The sequence below is a fragment of the Thermobia domestica genome, chromosome 3 (assembly GCF_964235325.1).
Source record: "Thermobia domestica chromosome 3, izTheDome1.hap1.1, whole genome shotgun sequence".
NCBI classification, from domain to species: Eukaryota; Metazoa; Arthropoda; class Insecta; order Zygentoma; family Lepismatidae; genus Thermobia; species Thermobia domestica.
The window spans coordinates 263,691,133-263,714,445 of NC_137456.1; the positions used below are offsets into that span (position 1 = coordinate 263,691,133).

The 23,313-nt window shown below is 34.9% G+C and overlaps 1 protein-coding gene across 1 annotated transcript in view; it reads right to left on the bottom strand.

The window, feature by feature from the left end:
• LOC145681635 (uncharacterized) overlaps nt 1-23,313 on the bottom strand; it is a 566,147-nt gene that overhangs the window by 134,411 nt on the left and 408,423 nt on the right. Inside the window, exon 4 of the mRNA XM_081753251.1 lies at nt 19,473-19,558. Coding sequence (XP_081609377.1) covers nt 19,473-19,558 — 86 coding nt within the window. The remainder of the gene's footprint in view (nt 1-19,472; nt 19,559-23,313) is intronic.

Sequence of the window (23,313 nt, forward strand, 5' to 3'; positions counted from 1 at the left end):
AACACTACCGAATTTACAACCGAACCACGCAAAAACAAAGCATGTGTTAAACTGTTGACATTATCTTAGATGTGTGAGATCTACGGTTCTACTGGAAATTGAGTTTGCTATCCTTTTTGAAAGTGACTTAATGAATGTTTCAAACATCCTCTATATATTCGAATAATCCTGAAAAAATATAAAAAAAAACAAACGTTATTTCTATATTACTGTTGGATTTCGGGTAACGGAAGTTTATAATGTGAGGTTCCTTTCTTACTAAGTTTAAAATTCCACATTTTTATCTAATTTCCCTTTCCTTTTTCTTTTTCTCTCGCCTTCTCTCTCTCTCTCTTTCTCACTCCCTCTATCTCTGCCTCATTTCTGAACCTCTGTGCAATAGACGTCCATTGGTTTCAATTTTTCATCGTGTGTGTTTCAGTTTCTCCCTAAATAAACTTATGAATCTTGTTTCGCCTCGGTTATGTTATTTCATTTTATCGATACTAATACATGTGTAGTTTGAAATTAGAATTGCGTTCATGCACTTAGCTAATTTTAGTAAGGGAGAGAAGAAAGGAGGAGAGAGAGCGAATCTCTTTACTAGACACGATTTTGGGATAAGGTATATATTGGGTGGCCTAGCTGTACGGCGTTAGTTGACACAATTTTTTGATGCGGAGTGTACCAGGTAGGAAGTAGCATGTGATATTACGAGAGGCATTACTTTGTCGTAGAAATTGATGAAAATTTAAGCAACATCTTGTAAGTGAATAGCCATATTGAAACGAACTTGATGTACTGAATAGTAAATTTATCATATTTATTCTATGATTGGAGGGCCTTGATAGTGTGGTCAAGCTGTTTTAACCGTTCCTACTTAAACGTGAGCTTGAAATTCAAAAGGACTGACTTTAATTCACTTATTGATCGCGAAAACTATGAGAATCGACAATAATGAAAATTATCGCTAACTAAAAAAGAAATTATTTAGGGGTAGGATACTGATAAACGGTACTGTTTATTGTGATCACAGTAAAGATGGAATGAAGAAAGTCAGAAGATACGTCATAAATCTTAGCAAATCCAAGCTCATAGGACTTATTCGTCACAAAGTTCAGTTCTGGAATGTGCAATCAAACAACAGAAGACAGTTATACAAAAAAATAATTGTATTATGCTTCATATTTTAAAACAATTACAAATTCTTCACATCGAGTTCGTCTACATATTTTCAGCAATAATTAAGGAGCTACTTAATGCAAACTTTACAGTAAAAATTACAGTCTTCATTCGCTTTCATACTTACACGTTTATACATTTATTTGTATATATATATATATATATATAGATAGATAGATAGATAGATAGATGGATAGAAAATTTAAACTACTGGCAAATAGAATGTTGAGGGTGATTTGGAATAGGAAGTTTGCATAGATTTCCAAAATATAATTACTTTTTCTGTAGCGCATTTGTTGTTTAATATAGAACTAAATTAGAAATATAAGTGGAGAAATCTAGTCATATTTATTAACCTTTTTTCACTCGTGCTATATTTAGTAACATAACTACTCGCACGTTTGCTTTTGTCGAACATTGATATTTGAGATATATCAATATATTTTATAACCGGTACGGTTCTGTTCCTGTTCGGGAAAACCGTTTTTATAACCGGTAGGGTTCGTATTCCTGTTCGGGCGAGTCATTTTTATGACAGTATACGGGTTCGAACCTTGACTGTCCTTGTTTGGAAGACATTCTCATAACACAAAGGATTCAATTTTCATTTGGTTCTTACCTGTTTCCATTCGGGATAAGTAATTCTTATAACCCTACTGGGTACAACTTTGTTCGGTACGCCTTTCCTATGGTGGATTCTAGTAGTTGGTGGGAAAAGGACATTCGCTGCACAGCTGACAATACTAAAATGAAGAATGCGCAAACCTCCAAGTTGGATCTCGAACCAATGTAACTTTCAATTGAGGTTGCGACGGCGGGTGCCCACCGTCCTCGTCACGCCTGCTGACATCAACAGAATAGACACTAGTAGTCACACATAATATCCACCATTTCAATAGTGATTCGTGTAGTAAATACAGTAAAGATAATTGCAAACAAAATATATACAATATGTAACTTTTATTCAATTAACACAGGTTATGTATAGTACTTACGTGTACAACATTACAACATTATATTGAGAAATTTACTCAACATGTACTAACACACTATAAGCCCATATTTATACTCATTTGGAATTTATACGAAGAAGTAATTATGAATGATTGATTTCTTTCTTTCTTTGAAGAAAATAACACACCGTAGATGCCGGCTAGAATTTACATTACACAATGCATTAACATTCAACACACGCTATTTATTAGCACTACACTTTACTGCACTGTAAATTGATGGATTTTGGGGGGGGGTCATATAGTTATTCCCAGTAGTGAAATTTCTTATTGATTCTTGATGTCCGTCCAATGGTCATGATTTAGACTCCATTCTGGTTGTTGCTTCTCCACTGTAAACATAATCAACTTTTACCTGCATGGATTCTTTACTCACAAATCGTGGGTTTTCATTGTTTTGGATATCAGGCGCTGTTTAGCATACGTTCATTGGTTTTATGAAAATTTTACGTTTAAACACTTATTTTAGTTTAACTTCGTCTTCACATAACAAAATTCACAATATTTCCAACGATGGTAAAGGAAATCTTAGATTTTTCAATGGACGCAACATATGCAGGAGAGTCTATGCAGCCATGATCACCAAGCACACCTTCGCGCCTTTTTGACTAAGCGTCAGTAAGTTTGTGCTGGTCACGACAGAGAATTATTTTAAAAATATGCATAAGAAGTATTCTTTACAAGGAATATATATATCGTAAGGTGTTAAATGAGTTCACCATTAACATGTAATAATTAAAATATTAAAATAGTAAAAATATTCTTCGATTAAATCTGATTCGATCGTACTATATTTTATAACGTCACGTCCACATCACATCCCTTTTGTTCGGTGAACAGGAAGTACAAGTCTCCACTCACAGGACTGCCAACTCGTTGGAAAAGATAAAACCATAACACAGCTTGCGTCAACGTACAGTGCATGGAGCCTTATTCCAATTCAGCCAAGAGGAACTGGGAAAATTAAAATGGAATGGTAGTGAGGGGGGCCACACGCTCACAAATGGCGTGCGGAAGGGACGATGATCTTTTTTGAAGATTATCATAATCCTGGAACCTTGAAATTATCCTCTTCCCAAAAGTTTATTTCTCCGGTTATTATTCCTCTTCTTTCATCCACTATCAATATTTGATTTGTAATAGTTCACTAACACTTTTCACAAACGTAGATGGGCTTTTTATTTTATTGGCTATATACTTTAAATGGGTTCGTCTTTTTGTATAAATATAAGATTACATTTATCTTGATAATACAATATTTGAATATGAGTTGAATAACATATTGATTATCTATTATATTTTCATTTTATATCATATATAGTTTTCATATTCTATATATTCACATTAAACAACTAATATATTTCTTATACCATTACATAAATCGTAAAATTTCAACCTTCTCATTTTTCATTCTTTTTCTTTGTAAGTATCTGACTCGTGTTGTTACATCTTACACTAAATATCCGTATTAAACTAAACATATGAAATTTTCAATATTTTGAGAAAAGCGACACATAAAATGCAAAAATAACCTTTTTATACGTATATACTTCCTTATAACTAATTTTCAAATTAACTTTTAATAGTGTAATATTTTCATTATTCAAGCATTTAAAATACAACATTTAAGCAACACTATTAACTGATTAGTTAACTTCAAACACAATGCAATTATACGGTAACACGAATATATGAAATGAATTCTCTCATTAGTAAACAATTTTTCAAAACATATCACATATTAAAAACTTTATTTTCACACAATATTAACTAACATACGTTTTTGTCGAGATTTAATAAAATTTACCGGCGCCTTTAAGATTCACAGCTAAATTTTTACAACGTAATAATTCAGTTATGACTCTCTCTGATCACTCGACAGGATCTGACTGGCTAAATTTTGAAGATACCTACTCACAATAAATTGTTTTACCACCCCGAGATGAGGCCGAATTATAGAATACAAGGTTTAAAACTCAAAATAATAAAGAATGGGATTTACAAAAATAGCTTACTCCGAGCGTTAACGAAATATTACATTACCCAACATATATAAGGGAGGGAGACCTCATCTCCATGACTTGGCATATAACTTTGCTGGTTTTTCCATTACTTTGGAAAAGAAAACATCAACGGCCATCTGGAAGTCGCATAGCTGATCACAGATGCCTGCATATATCATATGAAACAACTGTTTTTTTTCTTACATTCCTTGTACTCTCTCATTCAATAACACATAAGGATTTTGTAGGTTTACCAACGCAAGTTCCAACACATCAGATGAACACAGATTTTTACAGTACAGAAAATTCAAATATTTGTCAACATTTAGCAATTTCTCTAAAATTTTATGTATTCGTTGGTTATTACTTCTTGATTGATATCTGAAGTAGTCTGAATATGCAATACAGATAATTATTTGTAACTAATCATAAAATTGTGAATGTAAAATGTTGTCTGACTGTTTGGTATAATGGCGTATTTACTCGTTTCGACCAATGTAGCCCAGCCCAACGAAGTCATTATTTTTGCTTTTGATGTTGCCGTACACTTACGTTCTCTGTAGAAACTTGTTTGTAATTTGTCGAAATACTTGTTAACACATTTCACAATTTCATCAATCATGGCTGTATCGATAAATTTAAAATAAAAAAGCATCAATATCTTCAGCGATACTTTTAGCACTAAGCTTTGCCCGTGGCATCTTTCCACAATGTTTTTGTGCATTGTCTTCGCCGATACTACCACTTCCTTCTTGTTTTTGTATCTCCAAATGAAGCAATTTTCATTTAACTATAGCTCACATCCATACCGTTTGCATCTGACAAGGAAGGGTCACGCAGCGGCTCCGCTGAGATCCGAATGAGACAATTGTGTTTGCATTTGATATGTTATAATTAGACGAATCCCAAAGTTATACGTGCCACCGAGCGGAATATCGTGAGTTACAACATATTTTGTAATGTAAAAGTTACGAAAAAATTACATTGTAAAATAATTTGAAACGGGCCATTTGTTCGGAAACGATTGGACAAATGGAAAACTCGGTGAACACGTGTCCCATAATTTTCAAGGGAGTACTTCTGGGGCTAAAACTTTTTGCCCCAGGGTCCTCTGTAGGGTCCCAGACGGGGTCAAACTCAAAAGTTTCAAATGGCAAGGGGGGTTAAGTCGCACATCGTTTGAAAGCTGTTGTTAAATGAAAGAAGATGGAGCAAGTCTCGACTCTCTACGACAACTCTGTGCAAAATGGCGGAGGGTCAAAATGTAAACAAAAACTTAATTGAAAAGTCCATGGCCACCCCTATAAATCGGAAACGGTGAGACAAATGTGAAAACAGGAAAGGACGTGTGGTATTACTTCCAAAGTACAACGATTTAAGTTAAAACGTCTTGTTCTAGGGCCCTCACAGGGTCCCAGGTGGGGTCCAACTCATAAGTGTCAACCGGCAAGGGGGGTTAAGTAGCACATCGTTTGAAAGCTGTTGTTAAATGAAAGAAGATGGAGGAAGTCTCGACTCTCTACGACAACCCTGTGCAAAATGGCGGAGGGTCAAAATGTAAACAAAAGCTAAATTGAAAAATCTATGGCCACCTTGAATCCAAGATGGCCGCTTAAAACCTATGTCGAAAGTATAGGCATACCAAACTGCTGAAACTAGGAAAACCAAATTGGTATGAATGATGATCAGTAAGAGTAGGTGATGAAAAGATACGAAATGTTCAAAAACGGGACATCTTGTGTTCACAATGACGGATTAATTTATGTATGATACAACCAGGATAGAAGATAAAAGTGAGTATAATAAAGAAATAAGAAATATTCGAAATAGTAAATAAGTTTGTGAAAAAAAAATCAATAGGGCCTAGTGCTCTCCATTCTATGCTTCCAATCGTCTGCTTCGGTGGTTAGAGCAGCCGCCTGGTGGTGATAACTTCTGTGCTTCGCTTGGATCTCTCACATACCTCTGTATTTGAACGGGTCGAATGAATGTTTTTGCCTCAATCACACTTTGCTTGCATGTTTGCACACCTTTTGCACTGCTTCACTTACATAGATATGTTAAACATAGATATTCATTTGTTAAGTACAATATCCTATGATATTTGTTTCATTTGTACAATTTTGCGTATTCTATATTAAGTCTTGCCGGTTGCATTACATTTTGTATCTGTTCAATATCATTTTGCTATTGTGTACATTCATAACAGTACAAATGTAAATTTCCACTTTTCTCTATTATGTATTTAGAAACAATAGGAATATTAAAGAACAACTGAATTTCGATTCACTTCAAGTATTATTTCATTCCGTAATAACACATATATGTTTTGTTCCTAATGTACGATCGTCACGGTTCTTTCGATATCATTTACGTGAAAATAATGAATATGCAATGAACACATAACTCTGACTTTCTATTCATAATGCTAAACAAAAGTTGAATATCTTCGGGACTTTTCTAATTTTCTCATAAGTAGTTAATACATAAAGGACTTGCTGCACCAGTTAGGTTGAGAGCTCTATTGTAACGTATTCGTGATGGTTATATTTGTATGCCATTAGTTGGTTTGATCACAATGTTTCAAGCAATACTAGATATAAAACAAAACATTCATTTACAAGATTGGCGAGCAGTACCAACCACGTGCAAATCACTCCAGTACATCGAGCTGCGTCAAAGTTTGTTGGTTTGGTCATAATACTCCAAATAACATATTTATATACAAACTCATTTTTCACGCTGGCAGACATAATGGATTATAGATGATACGTCTTTGATATTTTCTGGATATCTACTATTGACCATAAACGTAAATACCACATTTCGCTTCTCCAATTCCAGTGGTTTGAGCTGGACATGGTTCGATAAATAGTGTGGCATTTTGAACACAAGATGTTACTGTTTGAATATTTCGTATCCTCTGGTCACTTATATTTCCTGATCAGCATTCATACCAAATTTAGCTTTCCTAGCTTCAGCAGTTTGGTATGCCTATACTTTCGACATAGGTTTTAAGCGGCCATCTTGGATTCAAGGTGGCCATAGATTTTTCAATTTAGCTTTTGTTTATATTTTGACCCTCCGCCATTTTGCACAGGGTTGTCGTAGAGAGTCGAGACTTCCTCCATCTTCTTTCATTTAACAACAGCTTTCAAACGATGTGCTACTTAACCCCCCTTGCCATTTGAAACTTTTGAGTTGGACCCCGTCTGGGACCCTACAGAGGACCCTGGGGCAAAAAGTTTTAGCCCCAGAAGTACTCCTTTGAAAATTATGGGACACGTGTTCACCGAGTTTTCCATTTATCCAATCGTTTCCGAACAAATGGCCCCGTTTCAAATTATTTTACAATGTAATTTTTTCGTAACTTTTACATTACAAAATATGTTGTAACTCACGATATTCCGCTCGGTGGCACGTATAACTTTGGGATTCGTCTAATTATAACATATCAAATGCAAACCAATTGTCTCATTCGGATCTCAGCGGAGCCGCTGCGTGACCCTTCCTTGTGAGTGTGCATCTATACTGTTCCCATTTGCTTCAATATCATGATCAATATCTTCTTCATTCACATCTGCATCACTTTCAGCAGTCACTAATTCTCGATAATCAACATAAGACCTATCATTAATATTGTCAATCCACTTTTGTATCTCACTTGTATTCAAGAAGTGAGACATTGCTTAGAGATACAAAACGTCACTCATAAACAGTACTAACCACATTAACGATTGGGTTGGAAAATTTCAAACTCCATAAATGTATATGATGCTATTTTTATCACGGAAGTGCTCGCTCGTTTGAAAAAAGCAAACGTAGACGGAACTATTTCCTCTACCTGTACTGGAAGCTACTATAATTGTAGCTCGTCAGCGAGATTTGAGGTAGAAGACGGAGAAGAACTACTTGAGGAATAGCAGGGGGATTACTCTGCTAATGCAACCGTTTGTAAACAGCATTAATTTTTATTCACCTGTTTGTTGTTTCCAACAGAGTGAGTGACATAAGGTTAAATAAACGAAAACGCAAACCTTACGTAACAATACTTCAATTTTGGTCATCGATGGTTGTATTTTTATATTAAATATCAAAACTTATTTGTGCAATGGTTTATCTCCGTAGTATATATTGTCTAGTATATTGTCTGTAGTATATATAGTAGCAGGAGTAGTATTTATAAACGTACTATATCAAACACATTTAAACACTTGGTAATTTCCATAGTAGTCTATACCAGTAACACAAATGAGTACATGAAAGTAGTTCAGTAGTCAAGAACTTATTGACTAAATTTTTCAGACATATCCAAGCAAGCAGTTCAATCTCATCCAACGTAATTTTAGCTCCGAGATCCATTATTAACTTCCGTATCTGGAAATTTTAACTACTCCTTCCTTTACTTTCTCCTTTGTTAGTTTTAGACACTTGTAGGTAATGTATTTCAAGCATGTGCCATACCTTCACGAATTGTTTCGTAACATCAAACTGTATGTGTAAACTCGGAAATAAGACACCAGAGGCTTCGAATAGTGGTCCAAAGATTACATTTTTCTCTAAAGGGGCTAATGTAGCTCTGGTTCGCTAGAGCTATTGCTCCATGTAAAATAAAATACTTGCTCTCCCATTCACATAGGAAGCTAGGCATTTTGTGTTACCAGTATGTACCGCAAGCAATAAAAATATAACTTAGTTAGCACCAAACAAAGCTATTTGTTTTCACCATATTTCACATTTCCCAGAAAACTAATGCATACTTTCGAAATTTTCCTTCATTATTATCTCATGTTTCACAGAAATAGATGGAAATGTGTTTTTATTATGAAAAAGAGCTCATTTTGGACGTTTTTTAATTAGAATCAATTAACAATCTCCAATCAACAATCAACAATCAACAATTAACAATCAGCAGCATTCTCTTCTGTTCCAATATGATAATTTAATTCATTTACATTTAAAACAGCATACCATACAGTTTGACTCTGAAACTAATGACAAGTGATTCTTTTCACAACGTATGTACCATGCAATTTTTCTCCGGGGCGAGTACATTTTTTTTACTTCAGAGTAGAGAAAAGAAACTGTGCCTTTCCCTTTGTTACATTAAGATTCTTGTCTCGTTTGTTGAATTCACTCTGTGTAAACTGATGACTGTTTTCAGCGGCCTCTAGCGGTACATCGAAACCAGATGAGCTTTGTTCTTCATCTTTCATGTCGGAGCTACTGCCAGATTTCGTAGGTGGAACAAGGAATTTTGAATGAATGAATGGGAATAAAAGACCAATATGAAAGAGGTCTAATTGCTAAAATTTAGGATACACAATGCCCTTTCTAGATATTGAACTTTATCTTTTGATAAGACAAACTTAGGAGTCACAACACAAAATTAGACCATAGAATTTTTAACAGCTTCTATCAACAGTCGTAATCCCACAAAACAAAACCGACACACGATGTGAGGCACGAATCTCTTGTCAAGGTTACAGATATACATATCAACGTACATCCAGTGTGCTACCATCATAAACTTACATATCTCCTATCACTGGTTTTCAAGAACAAACCTGCTACAACTACAACAAAGAAAATCTCGATCATTTACACAACCTCGATTCACAACGATAACTACGTGTTCTTTTCTAACAACTGCAAAGCAAACACCTTAACCGCTTCGGAGCAGAGAACAACAATTCCACACTTCACTTATAACTGTGCACTATATAGTATATCAGGAAAATATGAGCACATGGGTAAAATGAGCAAATTTAAGGTTTTGGCCCTCTATTTCCAGTCTCAGTCAGTGAATACAAACATTTTATGCGCTGTATCTTGTTTTTGAAGAAGTAATCGGCATTTTCAAGGTAAACTGTGTTTCAAGAGTACCTCATTGTGATGGGTAATGTTATCTTGCATACTTAGGAAATAATAGTATATTTTCCACCAACAAAACTTTAATAAAATAATAGTATATTTTCCTTGTGAGTGAATATCAAACAATTTATGTCCAAAGCAGTTGGTAATTATTTGCCTCCATCTGTTATTCTTCGTGGCAAAAGCTGAGGCTTGAGTTTCAAGATCATCTTCCTCCTCATGATGCATTCTTCAAATTTTGACTCAGGATAAGTGAACGCAGATATATTTCCCCTCTTTATTCAAGATTTTCTTCAGTTGCTAATACAGCGTCATTAAGAGTTGATGAACATGACTAATGCTCAATGTTCAAATTTACAGATGTTAATGTTCGCTAAAGATAATGAACTTACACTTATGTTTCCCTCCTCACACTATCCCCGCTATGCCGCGAGCTGATCGTACCTTCTTCAAACCCCGAAAGGAAGTTTATTACAGTAATGTGTCTGCATCTGTGCGTCGTCATCGAGGGCGAAATATAAGGAAACTAGAATTCTGTGAATATTTACTGAGAGGTGGAATCAATATTCTACAATTACACTTGCTATGAATAGTTTTAGATGCTCTGGCACCTTTCCTTTCAATCTTTCAGTATTCTGATTATCCATTTTCATGCGAGGAAAGCCGTACTACCAATGTTGGAGAAAATTAAATTGAAAGTAATTTCTTGCCATTTGATGATGCAAATCCAACAGATAGTGATATTGAATTGTCAAATGCAGATAACCGATCGTTTATCGGAAGTAGTCCACGTGATAAACGCTCTTGTTCTTATTCTGTGACTGACCCTCATAGGCGAAACATCTCAATAAAAGACAACCATGTTGTAGTGTCAACAAAGAAACACCCTTCGTAAAAACTGACAGCTTCACCAAAGAAACGTTTTCCGCGGATCCTCCAACGAGGACTTGATCCTGTTCTCACAATGAATTAGACAACTTCAAGAATGCCAACTCGAAGAAGCTAAAGGACTAAGATCAACAGATCACATTGCATTGGTGAAGGAAAGAAGGCTTTCTACGTCTACGGAACCACAAATCAAAGAGCAGCAAAAAGAAGTTTGTGGCCAGTCGTTTCATTTGAAGCACGAGTGTTAAAAATGGATATGTTGTCAGAGTTGGGGGCAAATGATACCACACTGAATGTGTTGAGTGAATCTCAATGAAGTTACATTTGTTTGTGAAAAATGTCAGTAATACATTTTGAAATACTTTGTATTTTCTAATAGTGGTCAGGTCAAAAAATTCTATTTCTTATTGTCATAGAAACGAATATTAGGAACAAATAGCTTTTGTATTGTAGTAGTGTTATTTAGTATTTTTTATTATTACTTTGTTTCAGTTGTTATACTTATTAGAGCAAGCAACATATATAAAATACATGCTCTTGCTTCATAACTTAGCTTGAAAATATTGCCATCCACTATTTTGAGAGGCATTTAGTACTCAGAAGAAAGTGTGACGATATAGTCCTATGAATTTCCCATTTTCCCCTACAAGTTAGGGTAATATGGGTCTTCAAATAGTTGTGTTTAGAACAGCATGACTGAAAGATAAATGTTATGTTTTCATTCGCGTGATGACTGATAAAAGTTAAAAGTATAAGCTATGTGTTAATGCTTTTTTCTTTCATAAGTTATTAAATATTTGTATTATAAGCTGTTTTTTTTCTTAAGGCGTCCATTTCCCCTCGATTTAATCTATTGTTACCAACTAAAGTGTTGGCGTTGCCAGATTTTGAGCAATTGCCAAATGTGTGTTTCGTATGCACCAAATATTTTTTCGTTTATCAGTCAAAAAGTTTTTTTTTTTAAATTGCGATAACCTGATGTTCCAAGGGGAAAGGTACGTATTTGAATTCAGTAGAAGAAATGACATCAGAAAAATTTAGATAAGAGTCATAAATTTCAGGAATGATGGTGAATGTTTAGGTAAGAGGTGGATCGCTGGGTCAAAGGGGTAAAAGTTGGTCATGGAGGATCGGAGTTTTTCGGTGGGTCGGAGTAAATCAACGTGGGTTGTGGTTGTCAGTGGGTCACGCCTTGTTCACCAACGACCCACTTACAAATTTTGACGCACTTGACCAACTTCATCTCTGAGAGAGACACGATGCTAGACAATCTCTCCACGAAATGAGATAGACATCTTACAAGACAAGACCGGGCCAACGCGTGAATAATGATGCTCATCAGATGAGACAGATTATTTACTTTTATTTCTTCAAGGAAAGGATATGAGGAGAGATTCGGACCTTCAATCGAAAGTCACATGGTAATTTAATTAGTTTAGGATTGGAGAAGAAAATAACTCTGAACTGAAACAAGGGACCATTCCGGCATGCATCTGCTGGAACTGGACAGTAGTAGGAAACACTCAGTCACGATGATCAGTCGAAGCACGGTCCTGCCCACATTCGAACTACTGAAATACGAGTGCCAAATGGACATGCTCTCCCTACAGTGCCGGCTTGGTGTGAGATAGTAAATGTCTCGTTTCACTCGTCCGCAAACGTTATGATGCAGGAGATTCTGTTTCTAGATGAAACAACGATTAAATTATAAAAAATATTGTACGTGTCGCAATAGATAGAATTAATTGTATCGTTCAAATTTGCCTTAGTACCAAGCAGAATAAGTACGAAAATGGTGTACGGCTTAAGAGTTGTTTCTGACTTGAGCCACTTTTCGTACAACCCTCCGTAGCAAGCGTCGTAGATTTACACTCCGCAGATAGAGAAATTTAATTTGCTTAATTTGATAGGCCACCGTCAAGTGTAACCTGCCGTGTAGCTTGCCTCTTCACAATCATAAGCACACTTGCTACATTGAAATTGATCAGCAGTTTTCTGGTAGTTTGCTCTGACTAAACAGTTTCGAGTGCGAATGTCACTGCGAGCGCGTGTTTTAGTGTTTTCAAAGTTGAGGAATTTGCCTCATCATGTTGTGTACACAAATATGGACGAAAAAGAAAAAGAACAGATACTGCGTATACTAGAACATGAAATAGGAGCTACAGATGATAGTGATATATACATAGTCGAAGAAAACGATCACAATTTTGAAAGTAAGCAATCAGCTGCTGAAAATGACGCATACGTATTTAATTGTAACATCAAGCCACGCGCGCGGAGTCTCGCTCCGCAATATGTACTTATTTTCTTTTTAATGTGTATTTTGTTTCGAAGCGAATTTAAATTGTTGAATATGTTTTTGACAATTGCCAACGCATATTTTACAGTATAAACTCATTTGAACAGTTCTAATATTTTATTACTGTATCTGACTTAGATATAATTAAAAAGCGAAATTGCGTCGAATTATTGTCAGCAATTTATTATCTTTTTGATCAAAATCCATCAATTAACAATTTAAAGTCTTCGGTGGTGGCTAGCGCTTCCTTTCCCATATAGCACCAACAAACGATTTATTCTTGATTCAGTCAAACACCCAATTGACATCACTGTCAACAACCAGCGTTTCCTTTGCCTTTCGCATCAGAGTTACAATGTGCATATCAAACTCAAGTACCTCCAAATCTCCTATCCCAATTTAGTACTACACAATTCCCTTCCGACCTCTCTGCGCCAAGCAAATCTAACACTACTAATGCCAATTATGCGTAGTAGTTAAGCAAACTTGCCAATCAGATGGTCGAGTTGTATCATTTAGTGGCTCAGAATGCTATGAGAAACTCTCAATTTAGACGTAGCAGAAATAATAATTGTAAATCTCACGGTACAAATAACCACAATGGTAATCAACATAGTAACCAAAAGAAAATCAATTTTAAGTATAATAACAAACATAGCAATACACCTACACCGGAAGCCGTTACAGTCTGTGGTACATGTTATAAGCAGGTAATTCTTCTAGTATATGTTTTGGAAATAACGAATAGGGAAACGTATACAATAACAAATTTTCCCCAGAACTTTTTTTGAGAGCCGTTACATAAGAAGATGACGAACAACAAAAATTGTATTCAATTTACCTAACAAGCGAACACGGGCATCACTTTACACCGTAGCTAAAGTGACTGATAGGAGAGTGTGTATAAAATTACTAAATCAGGAGCTAAATTAGTCGTCAACGTAATGATCAATAGAGAAAAATACCTGTAATAATAGGTAGAAGAAAATATCTCAGTCTTTGGCCGAAATCAATGATTCTCTGAAAAAAACAATTAATTCCTTTTAATATCAACCTTATAGGAATTGAGAATTTCATTGTAAAATTGCGATACAATTCTTTAATTAAATACAAAATAGCGTCAGCTACGTTTCAAATTACTTTCGGATTTAGGAACATGGAGATCATTACCTCTATTCGGTGAAGATATTTTAAATAGTCTAAAAGCTAAAATTCAGTTTAAACGGAACACACTGACTTTATACAGGAAGCCACGGGGCCAGGCATTTCCAACCGAAGTGGGTACAAAGGAGGAACTATCGGCAAATGTAATTAATTTTATAAGACACCATAGATCAGCTGACGTACTTATCACTCGCTAAGTTACCATCACCGAAAGGACGCAGTTGTTTCCTTCTATTAAGATCAAGAACGGGAACACGGATGAAGAGTATTTCATTGTTTCTCATTTTAAGATTTTATTGGATATGTATGGGCTGCAGACTTTTCCAACTTACCAAAAAACAATGTCACATTACTAATATCTAATCTAACAAATCTAATATACCAAAACCAATAGCAAAAAACGCACCAATTGACTACGTTGAAGAAGATTTGCTAGAGGTTAATATACAAGGCGATCAACAATTAGACGGCCAAAATGATGAAACATTCTATAGATCAGAACAGGGAATACAGGAACGATTGGACAATACAGCAACACCTTTTCATATCAAACTTTTAATATAAAGCTAGATCTGACAGAAAAAACAGAAAAATGGTGTACACAATTTACATTATCAATACAAAGATGTCTTTTCCTACTCATCTACTACTACAGGATATTTTCGTGGCTACATTCATAAAATACATATTGATAAACGGCCTTCTATTCATCTTAGGTCACCTCTTATTCCTTTGGAGCTGAGGCAATAAATTGACATAAAAATTAAGGATCTATTACGAAATATAAAGTAATTTATGCAAAGCAAGAGTAACATTCACTGAACTGGATATATGGCGGGCTGTTAAAAGTAGTCAACACAGGAGTGTAGGGTCGTGTGCTCTAATCTCAACATGGAATATTATGCCCTTATTCGATGGAAAAATCATAAATGAAATGACACATTTTTTTCAATTTTACTGCAAATATACAAGGTGTCCCAAAAGTAATGGTAAAAATGTAACTGGCAGCAAAACAAGAAAAATGTTTATATGGCAGATGGTCCGGAAATGGAAAGAGGCGCAGATAGACACCTTCGTATGTGGGGAAGAAAACTTTAGAATTGACAACGGAATAAGGATAGGAGCTAATGTGTGGGTTAAAAAAGACAAAAATCATATCGGCTAGGTATGTTAAAAGCATGTTACGTAACTACAACAAAGCTTCTCCATACGTCGTTTAGGGATTCACCGAAAGTATCATCGTTGCATAATCTCAGGGGACAATGGAAAGTGATACTCCAGATAGATACTTGCTTAGAGAGTGTAAAATTAGGAACAAGTGTAACTAGTCGTATCATGTACAGTTTAATGAAATACCAGGCAGAATACATGACGATGTACTGTGTAGTATCTTACATACAATAACACTATAAATTTCCAGGTCATACGTACTGACAGTAAATGTACGTAGAGAAGATGTTCAAAGTGCTGTCCTTCTACATCTATGCAAATATGCTGATCGTGAGTTTCGGATACATTCCATCATTCCCGGTGTGTTGCATAACTGTTCACACGCATCTCTTCAATGCGGTTTTGTAAATCCGCAAGCTCCATTCCCTAAGTTTGAAGTTCCTGTCCTCCACCATAGCTGTCTAGCTCCGCCCCTGTCCACTTTCGGACTATATGGCATATACACATTTTTCCTTTTTTGATGCCATGAAACTATGGTTTCATTTTTAGCATTACTTTTGGAACATCCCGTATATTTCTTGTGGAAAGATTGAAAACGTATTACTGTATACTACTGTGTAAACAAAGATAGAACAGGTATCATGTTCTAGGAACAAGTACAGAAACAATATGTTTAATAATATATATATGTTGAAAAATAAATTATTGCAGACAAAGCGTGCGTTACAACAAATTCTCCACGCAAAAATGAAAATAACAACCCAAGCATAATTTCATACGGGCACATTCATTTCAAGACTTGAGCCTGCAATGTGACGCACAATCATAGCCAATGCACCTATGATGTCTCCTAATGATAGCTTATCTTCTGAAGACATCATAAAATTATTAATGATTTTTTCTCTTCTGAACAATTTAAACCTGATCGAGAAAGTACACGCTACGTGTCAACATGAAAGGCTGAAAGGTGCCCCACATCTGCTCATCAAATTCACTATCCTCATAGATTATTCTCTGAGCTATTGGAATGAACTCAAAAACTTTTTCAGCACTTTACTTTTTGTTATAAGATGCATTTGTCTTGTTTTACTTTGTAATGTTCTGCACTTTTGTAGCTTGTAATTTTGTATTGTACCCAGCCAAACACATCAGTAAATAAATAAATCCTATCTGAATACCATTCATTCTAGCTTTGGAACTTTTTGTCTAAATTAACAAACAAATTCTGACCAAAGCATATATTAACTAATAAATAATAGTGTTACAGTTTCGTCAAATTATTTTTGCTTTCATCATAATGTGTCTAATGAAGGCAAAGTTAATTTGCCGAAATTGTAACGATATTATTTGTTGGTTAATATATGCTTTGGTCAGAATTTGTCTGTTAATTAAAATGAATCCTACCATCAATCTCCAAATTGCAAATAAATAAATACTCATGATCCAAGAGAAAGCGTTACAGTCCATCCTCCGATGTGAATGGAATTGAACTGTAAAACAAATCCGCTATGCACATCCTTTTCCAGTCCTGGGAGCTCCTCAAAGCAAACATTAAGGCTACAGTTGTGAGACTAATCTAGTAAAACAAACTATTCGTTGCTCTTAACCTGATCCTTGGCGGTATCACGATGACTTGCAATATTTCAATCTTTACTATAGATTTTATATTACTGCTCATTATTACCAGGACTATAGCACAGTCAAAAACTACAAGCTTAAGCTTGGATTATAAGAGCGCTATCAACATAGGGTTACTAATTCACAAAGGACTATATGCAAAAGTTTCATTTTTGGACTATATGGACCCTATAAACGCAGTGTTGGTATTGAATTTTTAAAAGTAAATTAATTTTTGATTTCATACTACGCAAATATGATTGTTTCTCAACTAAAGAAACATTGCGAATATTATTGTGCAGACAAGTTACACCCGAAAGCAAACAACTGATACTAAATGTGTAAAATACCAGCCATAGCTGTTTAATGGATTTCTAAACTACCAAAGATGGGGCAAATATATTTGTTTCATGCCCTTGGTTGTCAAGTGGACGACTGCTATTGCAAGGATCCCACCGTTTTCATTGTAATAGAGGCTATGGTTAGTGGTCTTTAGTTACCATCGTCACTGATCCATAGTTGTCAAAAGAACATTCCCCGAAAGGTTGCAATTTAAATGGGAAATTAGTAATATGTGCTTCCTTCTTGGTGAAAGCGAGAAATTACCAAAGTGCTCTAATTTTGTCGAACAACTAGTATTCTGGTTTAAAGATGGTGAAAATAGGTTGCATAGATAATAGGAAAGTTTATTTTTCAAACTAAAGTCCGAAAATACCGGAAATACGTGGAAACAAACCATGTTCTTAGAACTGAATATAATATTGCTTGTTTATTAAATAATAAGTTCATTTTTCTAAATAGCTATAAGTGTCCGGATAAAAACCAGTCACATACGTCGACTTGTGATATGCATTGTTTGTCTGGTTAAAGCATTTTAAGAAAATGTACCGCTAAATAGGAAGTTCTGAGAGGAACGTAGTGATATCAAACCCAAACGAATATATTCATATGTCTCGAACTTCATTTGAAAATAATTTAAAAGATACCTAAGAAAAAATTACTAATCCGAAATGCGTACTTTGTTTCATTCTTTTGTTTTGCCACGGTAAATATATATGCACTGCTTTTGTCTACGAGCAGTTTTAGTCCATGCGCTATATTTTTGCACGTTTTATTTGCATGAACTCTGTTTTGTCTATGTAGTGATTTTGTCCATGCTCTACTTTTGTCCACGCTAATTTACATGAGCTGTGTTTGTCCACTTGTGGTTTTTGTTCATGCGCTACTTTTGTTCACGCGGTTTTTGTTCATGCGCTACATTTGGTCACGCGCAGTTTTTTTTCCTCTGCTGGTTTCGTCACCGCTGCATTTACACGCGCTGCTTTTACTCATCGTTGTTATTATTTGCCAGGTTTAGACGTAGAACTGTACTACCATCTGATTTTACAGATTGACTTGGATTTTCCAAAAATTTAAAAGGAGGTCTTATGCACTAATGAAATTTGTGGAAAAAATTGCCAAAGTATTCCCCCCTGAATTTGTAGGAAGCGATATTAAATGAGGTAATGTTGATTAATACGGTTCACGATGTTCCACAATCAATCCGAGCCGACTAAATATGATGAAAGCTCGCAAATACTTCTCTTTCATATACATTCCTAACGTGTGTGCCACTGCACGAACTCTTCCATAAGCTCCTTTTTACTATGATACAGAGTGCCTATTAAAAATTTGGCACGTTTATGGTTACGTGATTTATGTTTTAGAGTTGTGTCACTCCACGAAATTCTTTAACTCAGTAATATCACGAAACGTTACACCACTTCTTCTCTAAATGCATGATCAATGCCATTCGTGGCTTGATATCTAAAATGCTCAACTTTAAATAGTTAACGAAAAATCACTCGCAATTGCATTTTCTTCATAATATATTTTCGTATGACGAGTTCATAGCAAGTGACTAATAAAGTGAACGTCAACGCTCGTTTTCTCAACATGAATGAGTTTCCCAAGACGCAAGTTTAATGTCGCCCTTTCATTGTATGTTACACAGAGGTGATTACCGACAAAATGTTTGACATTTTCAATTGTGCCAAAACAATAATTATATCTTATTATCTACTTTTATCAATACACATGCTGTCAAAATTAAATATCACTTATACTGTGCCAAAAAATCTGTTTAATATCCACATTGTACAAGTATCCACATTGTACATATCCACGCAAGTTATCTTACTTACTACTGAAGTAAATTCAGAAAATAAGATTGAATTTTACTTCCTTCTTTTATTCACGATTTCTCTTTCTAATGAAACACATACTGTAAAAATATAGACCTACCTTGAATACCCCAATAAGAAGAACAACATCCACGATCAGCAGTACTAGTATGAACCCCATAAATATGTACATAATTATTTTCGCTCCTGTAAAAACAAACAAGGGTTTTGTAAATATGCTGATATTAAGAAATGCAAACAGGAAGAAGAAACGTAACAACTGAATAAAATTGTATATCATCTTCATTAATTCTATATAAGTGTGTGTGCCTGTTTGTGTGTATCACTGTCATCTTCTTTCCAAACAAAAAGAAGTAAACTATAGCCACGAAACATTCTACATAAGTAGATAATTACCAAGTCTAATCGAATACTCGACCGTTTTTATCATTAATTGCGTTGGGAAAATCTGTAGTATATAAATTTATTGCCATTATTGGTAGTTCCTACGAATATTTTCCACATACGAAACAATTATTGTTAGGCGTTCTTTGAGAGTATTTAACAAGAGAAGATAAATACCGGAGAATGAAACAATTTCTTGTTCAAACAAAATGAGATGATCGATGTTCACTATTAGTCCAGGCGGATTACCGTTTTAAGGGGAGTGGATATGAGGTTTACGAAGGGTGACATGATAAAATATTAACGACCGATATTAATTTCAAATGAATAATTCAACTAGCCTCTGTGCGGAATGGTACCAGTCTCAGTAAGGCTTAAGTGCAGATGCTTCCAAAATGAAACGGGCCACGGTTGTTTAGTGATTGTCGATTGGTGTAGCCGAGCAGTCTGAGACATTAGGCTCATGATCGGGAGGAGAAACCCATTTGGTGTTCCAGTTCTTATGAAGGGTTGAATTTTATCTGCCTTCGATGTTTCTGTGTTAGAACCTATGTAATGTCTAGTAGTTCTGAAAAGTGGTTGAAGTAGGAACTATTAGGATTTTTTGAAAAAAAAGTGCTAGAGCATTTACCTCTTGTTAATTGGATTCTCCGTTGGATCCCAGCACACGCTAAGTAAACTTTATGCTTTACAAACACCGATTTTAATGGGGTTCACCCGTTTTCTCCTACTTTCTTTATTCCAATATTTTTTTCATCTCTCATCATCGCCGTTTCCTTCAGCCTAACCGGCATAATCGTGAGATGTAAAACTTAAAGATGTCATTTCCTTTCCTTGCAAGAAGATATGTCAGTTAGCTAGGAAGTAACATACCAAAGTGAAAGCAGTTCCTCATCGTTGTTTATTTACTGATTTTATTTTTCTCATTTTCATAAAGTCAAGACTTTCTATTTTCTATTTATTTACATATTCACTAATACTAACAAGGAAGTTCTTCATTAATTATTCGCCTCCATTATATTAACCGGCATAATCCTGGGCGTAAAACTTAAGTATTTCATTTCATTTCATCACTCTTCTTATTTTTTACTTTCAAATATACTGCTTGAACTTTCTCTATGCCCAAACACTCGTTACAATAATAAGTGTCCTCCGGGGTCCCATCAAAAGTCGCCGGGGGCAAACTTGATAATTTCGAACAGAAAACACCATTTTTATTGCAGATTCTGATTCAGAGGTAGAAAATAAGCATATTTTACTTGAAACACTTTCAGTTATTTTAGTAGATGGCGCTGTAATAGCAAAATATCATCGTAAGTACCTTAACTTTGCCATCAAAAATATTTCAGGTATGACAAAAAATGTGACACATCTAGTTACGTATGATTACAGAGACGTCATGGCCCTATAAAATTCTGTGAACAATAAGTGCCCCTAGAGTATTATAATAGGGTCCCAGGGCCCAACTTGAACATTTCGAACAGAAACTTCCATTCCTACTGCAGATTCTAATTCTACGATCTAAAATAAGCAACTTTTATTTCAAGAACATTTTCGTTATTCTCTTAAATGGAGCTGTAATCGCAAAAGAAAATATTACCGAACCCACGCACGTCACCTGAGGTTGATGACAAACTAACTACTTCGAGAAATACATTTGCGATTTAAGTACGTGTCATTTCATTTTAAGAGATCTATTCTACTAACATAGAATGAAGCTATTTTCATCTTTTCAAAACTCCAAATAGAATCCCGCTACATTAGTGCAGATTTGGATTCTGCGACCGAAAATACGCAACTTTTACTTTAAATAGGTTTTCCTTATCCTCCTAAATAATACATAAATCACAATGATATTATTATTATTATTATTATCATATTGAAAATAATTTAATAATATCATGTAAGTCGCCTGAGATTTATAAATTAAAAGCTGGTTCAAGAAGTGGATATGCTGTGTGATGTTGCTGCTAAGATTTGAAAAAAAAAATTATAAACATTTTTTTAACAATATTCTTTAAGAACTGAGATATTTTCTGTGAGCTTGTGGACCGTAGGGCATGAAGTTTAAATTAATAATTGGACATAATGTCAAATGATAATTAAGTTATTCATTTTTGTTATGCTTATGCAGATATATATAATGATTGTTTGTTTTGAATATAGACCGCTTGATTTCATCTGAGATATAAAAGTGAAAGTGAACACGTATGGTTGATCAGTGAATCAATTAAAGTTTAAGAGGACATTAACATTTTATCGTTATGGTGATGTGGATGTGCATAATTACGATTTCGTTTGAAACTGCATGTAATTTCAACTGAGAAGTGATAGTTAATATGAAACTATAAAGTTAATATGTTGATCTATTAGTCATTAGAAAAGACAGCAAATGTGCTGTTATAAAATTAGTGAAACAAACGTCACTTAACCAGAAGACACGTATCTGTCTCGCTTATGTTAAGTTCTGCAAATACTTACGATTGATTGTAAATTACTGTTCAGCAAATTATAAGGCATTAGATATTGGTAGCAGTATTCATTATTACAGAGAATCTCTGATCACTCAACTTGTATTTCAACTGTATTTCAGCTGGTTTGTATTAGAGCTCTCAAAGTAAAGTTCTAACTCTCGATGATACGGGGATGGGGCAATCATTAAAAGTGAAGAGTTGAAGTAAGAATAGTATTTAACGAAAAAAAAAGTCGCGTTCCACTCAATCCCATTTCGAGATCTGTCGAATGTATCGAAAGACTCATAGCGAAAACTCTAGTTATATAGGATTGAAACTTTCCTCGTGGAATGAAATGGGCGAAAAGAGCTTCAAGTTGCAGTCATTTGTTCAATACGTTTATGTTATTTTGAAATTATTTTTTTCGCAGAGTTATGGGACGTACGTAGGACGATATTCGAGCTCACTATCTTTCAAGTCAGATTTATTTAAAAATTCTTTAAGATCTTAATGAAATTAGCTTCGTCGAAGAGCGCGATTTGCCATTGTTCCAATGCTGCTGCAGATTCTCACATACAATGACAGTCACAGAATTACGAGCTGACAATTTTCTATGAAAAACGCGTCTTCAATCAGTGTTGCAGGTATCTGCTTGCAGTTTCTATGATTAAAAATACTTGATAACAAGAGGTACAGCAACATAGTTCTTTACAATCAATATTTAAACTTCATCCTCTTTATATACAGGATTAAACAAAACCAGGATGATGTAAGATTGAAGAGGGACAACGTAAGATTGAAAAGGGACAACAATGCGATATACAAGCATCACAAGATGACAAGCCACAGGATAGGGTGGGAAGGAGCAGCGGTCATAGAAGTAGAGAACAGAACTTTGGCGACAAAATGAAAGGAAGCCAGGTAGATTATGAAGGTGATGAATTGGAAAGCAGAATTCTCGAGAAAAAAAAGACTGGGAACAGATTCTGCTTAAAGAAGAAGAAAAAAGAGGAAAAATTAATAAGGAAAATAAGAATAACTAGAGGACAGAATGTATCCAACGGAAAAAGTAAACTTTTAATTGGACACGTGGGAAGCTAAAAA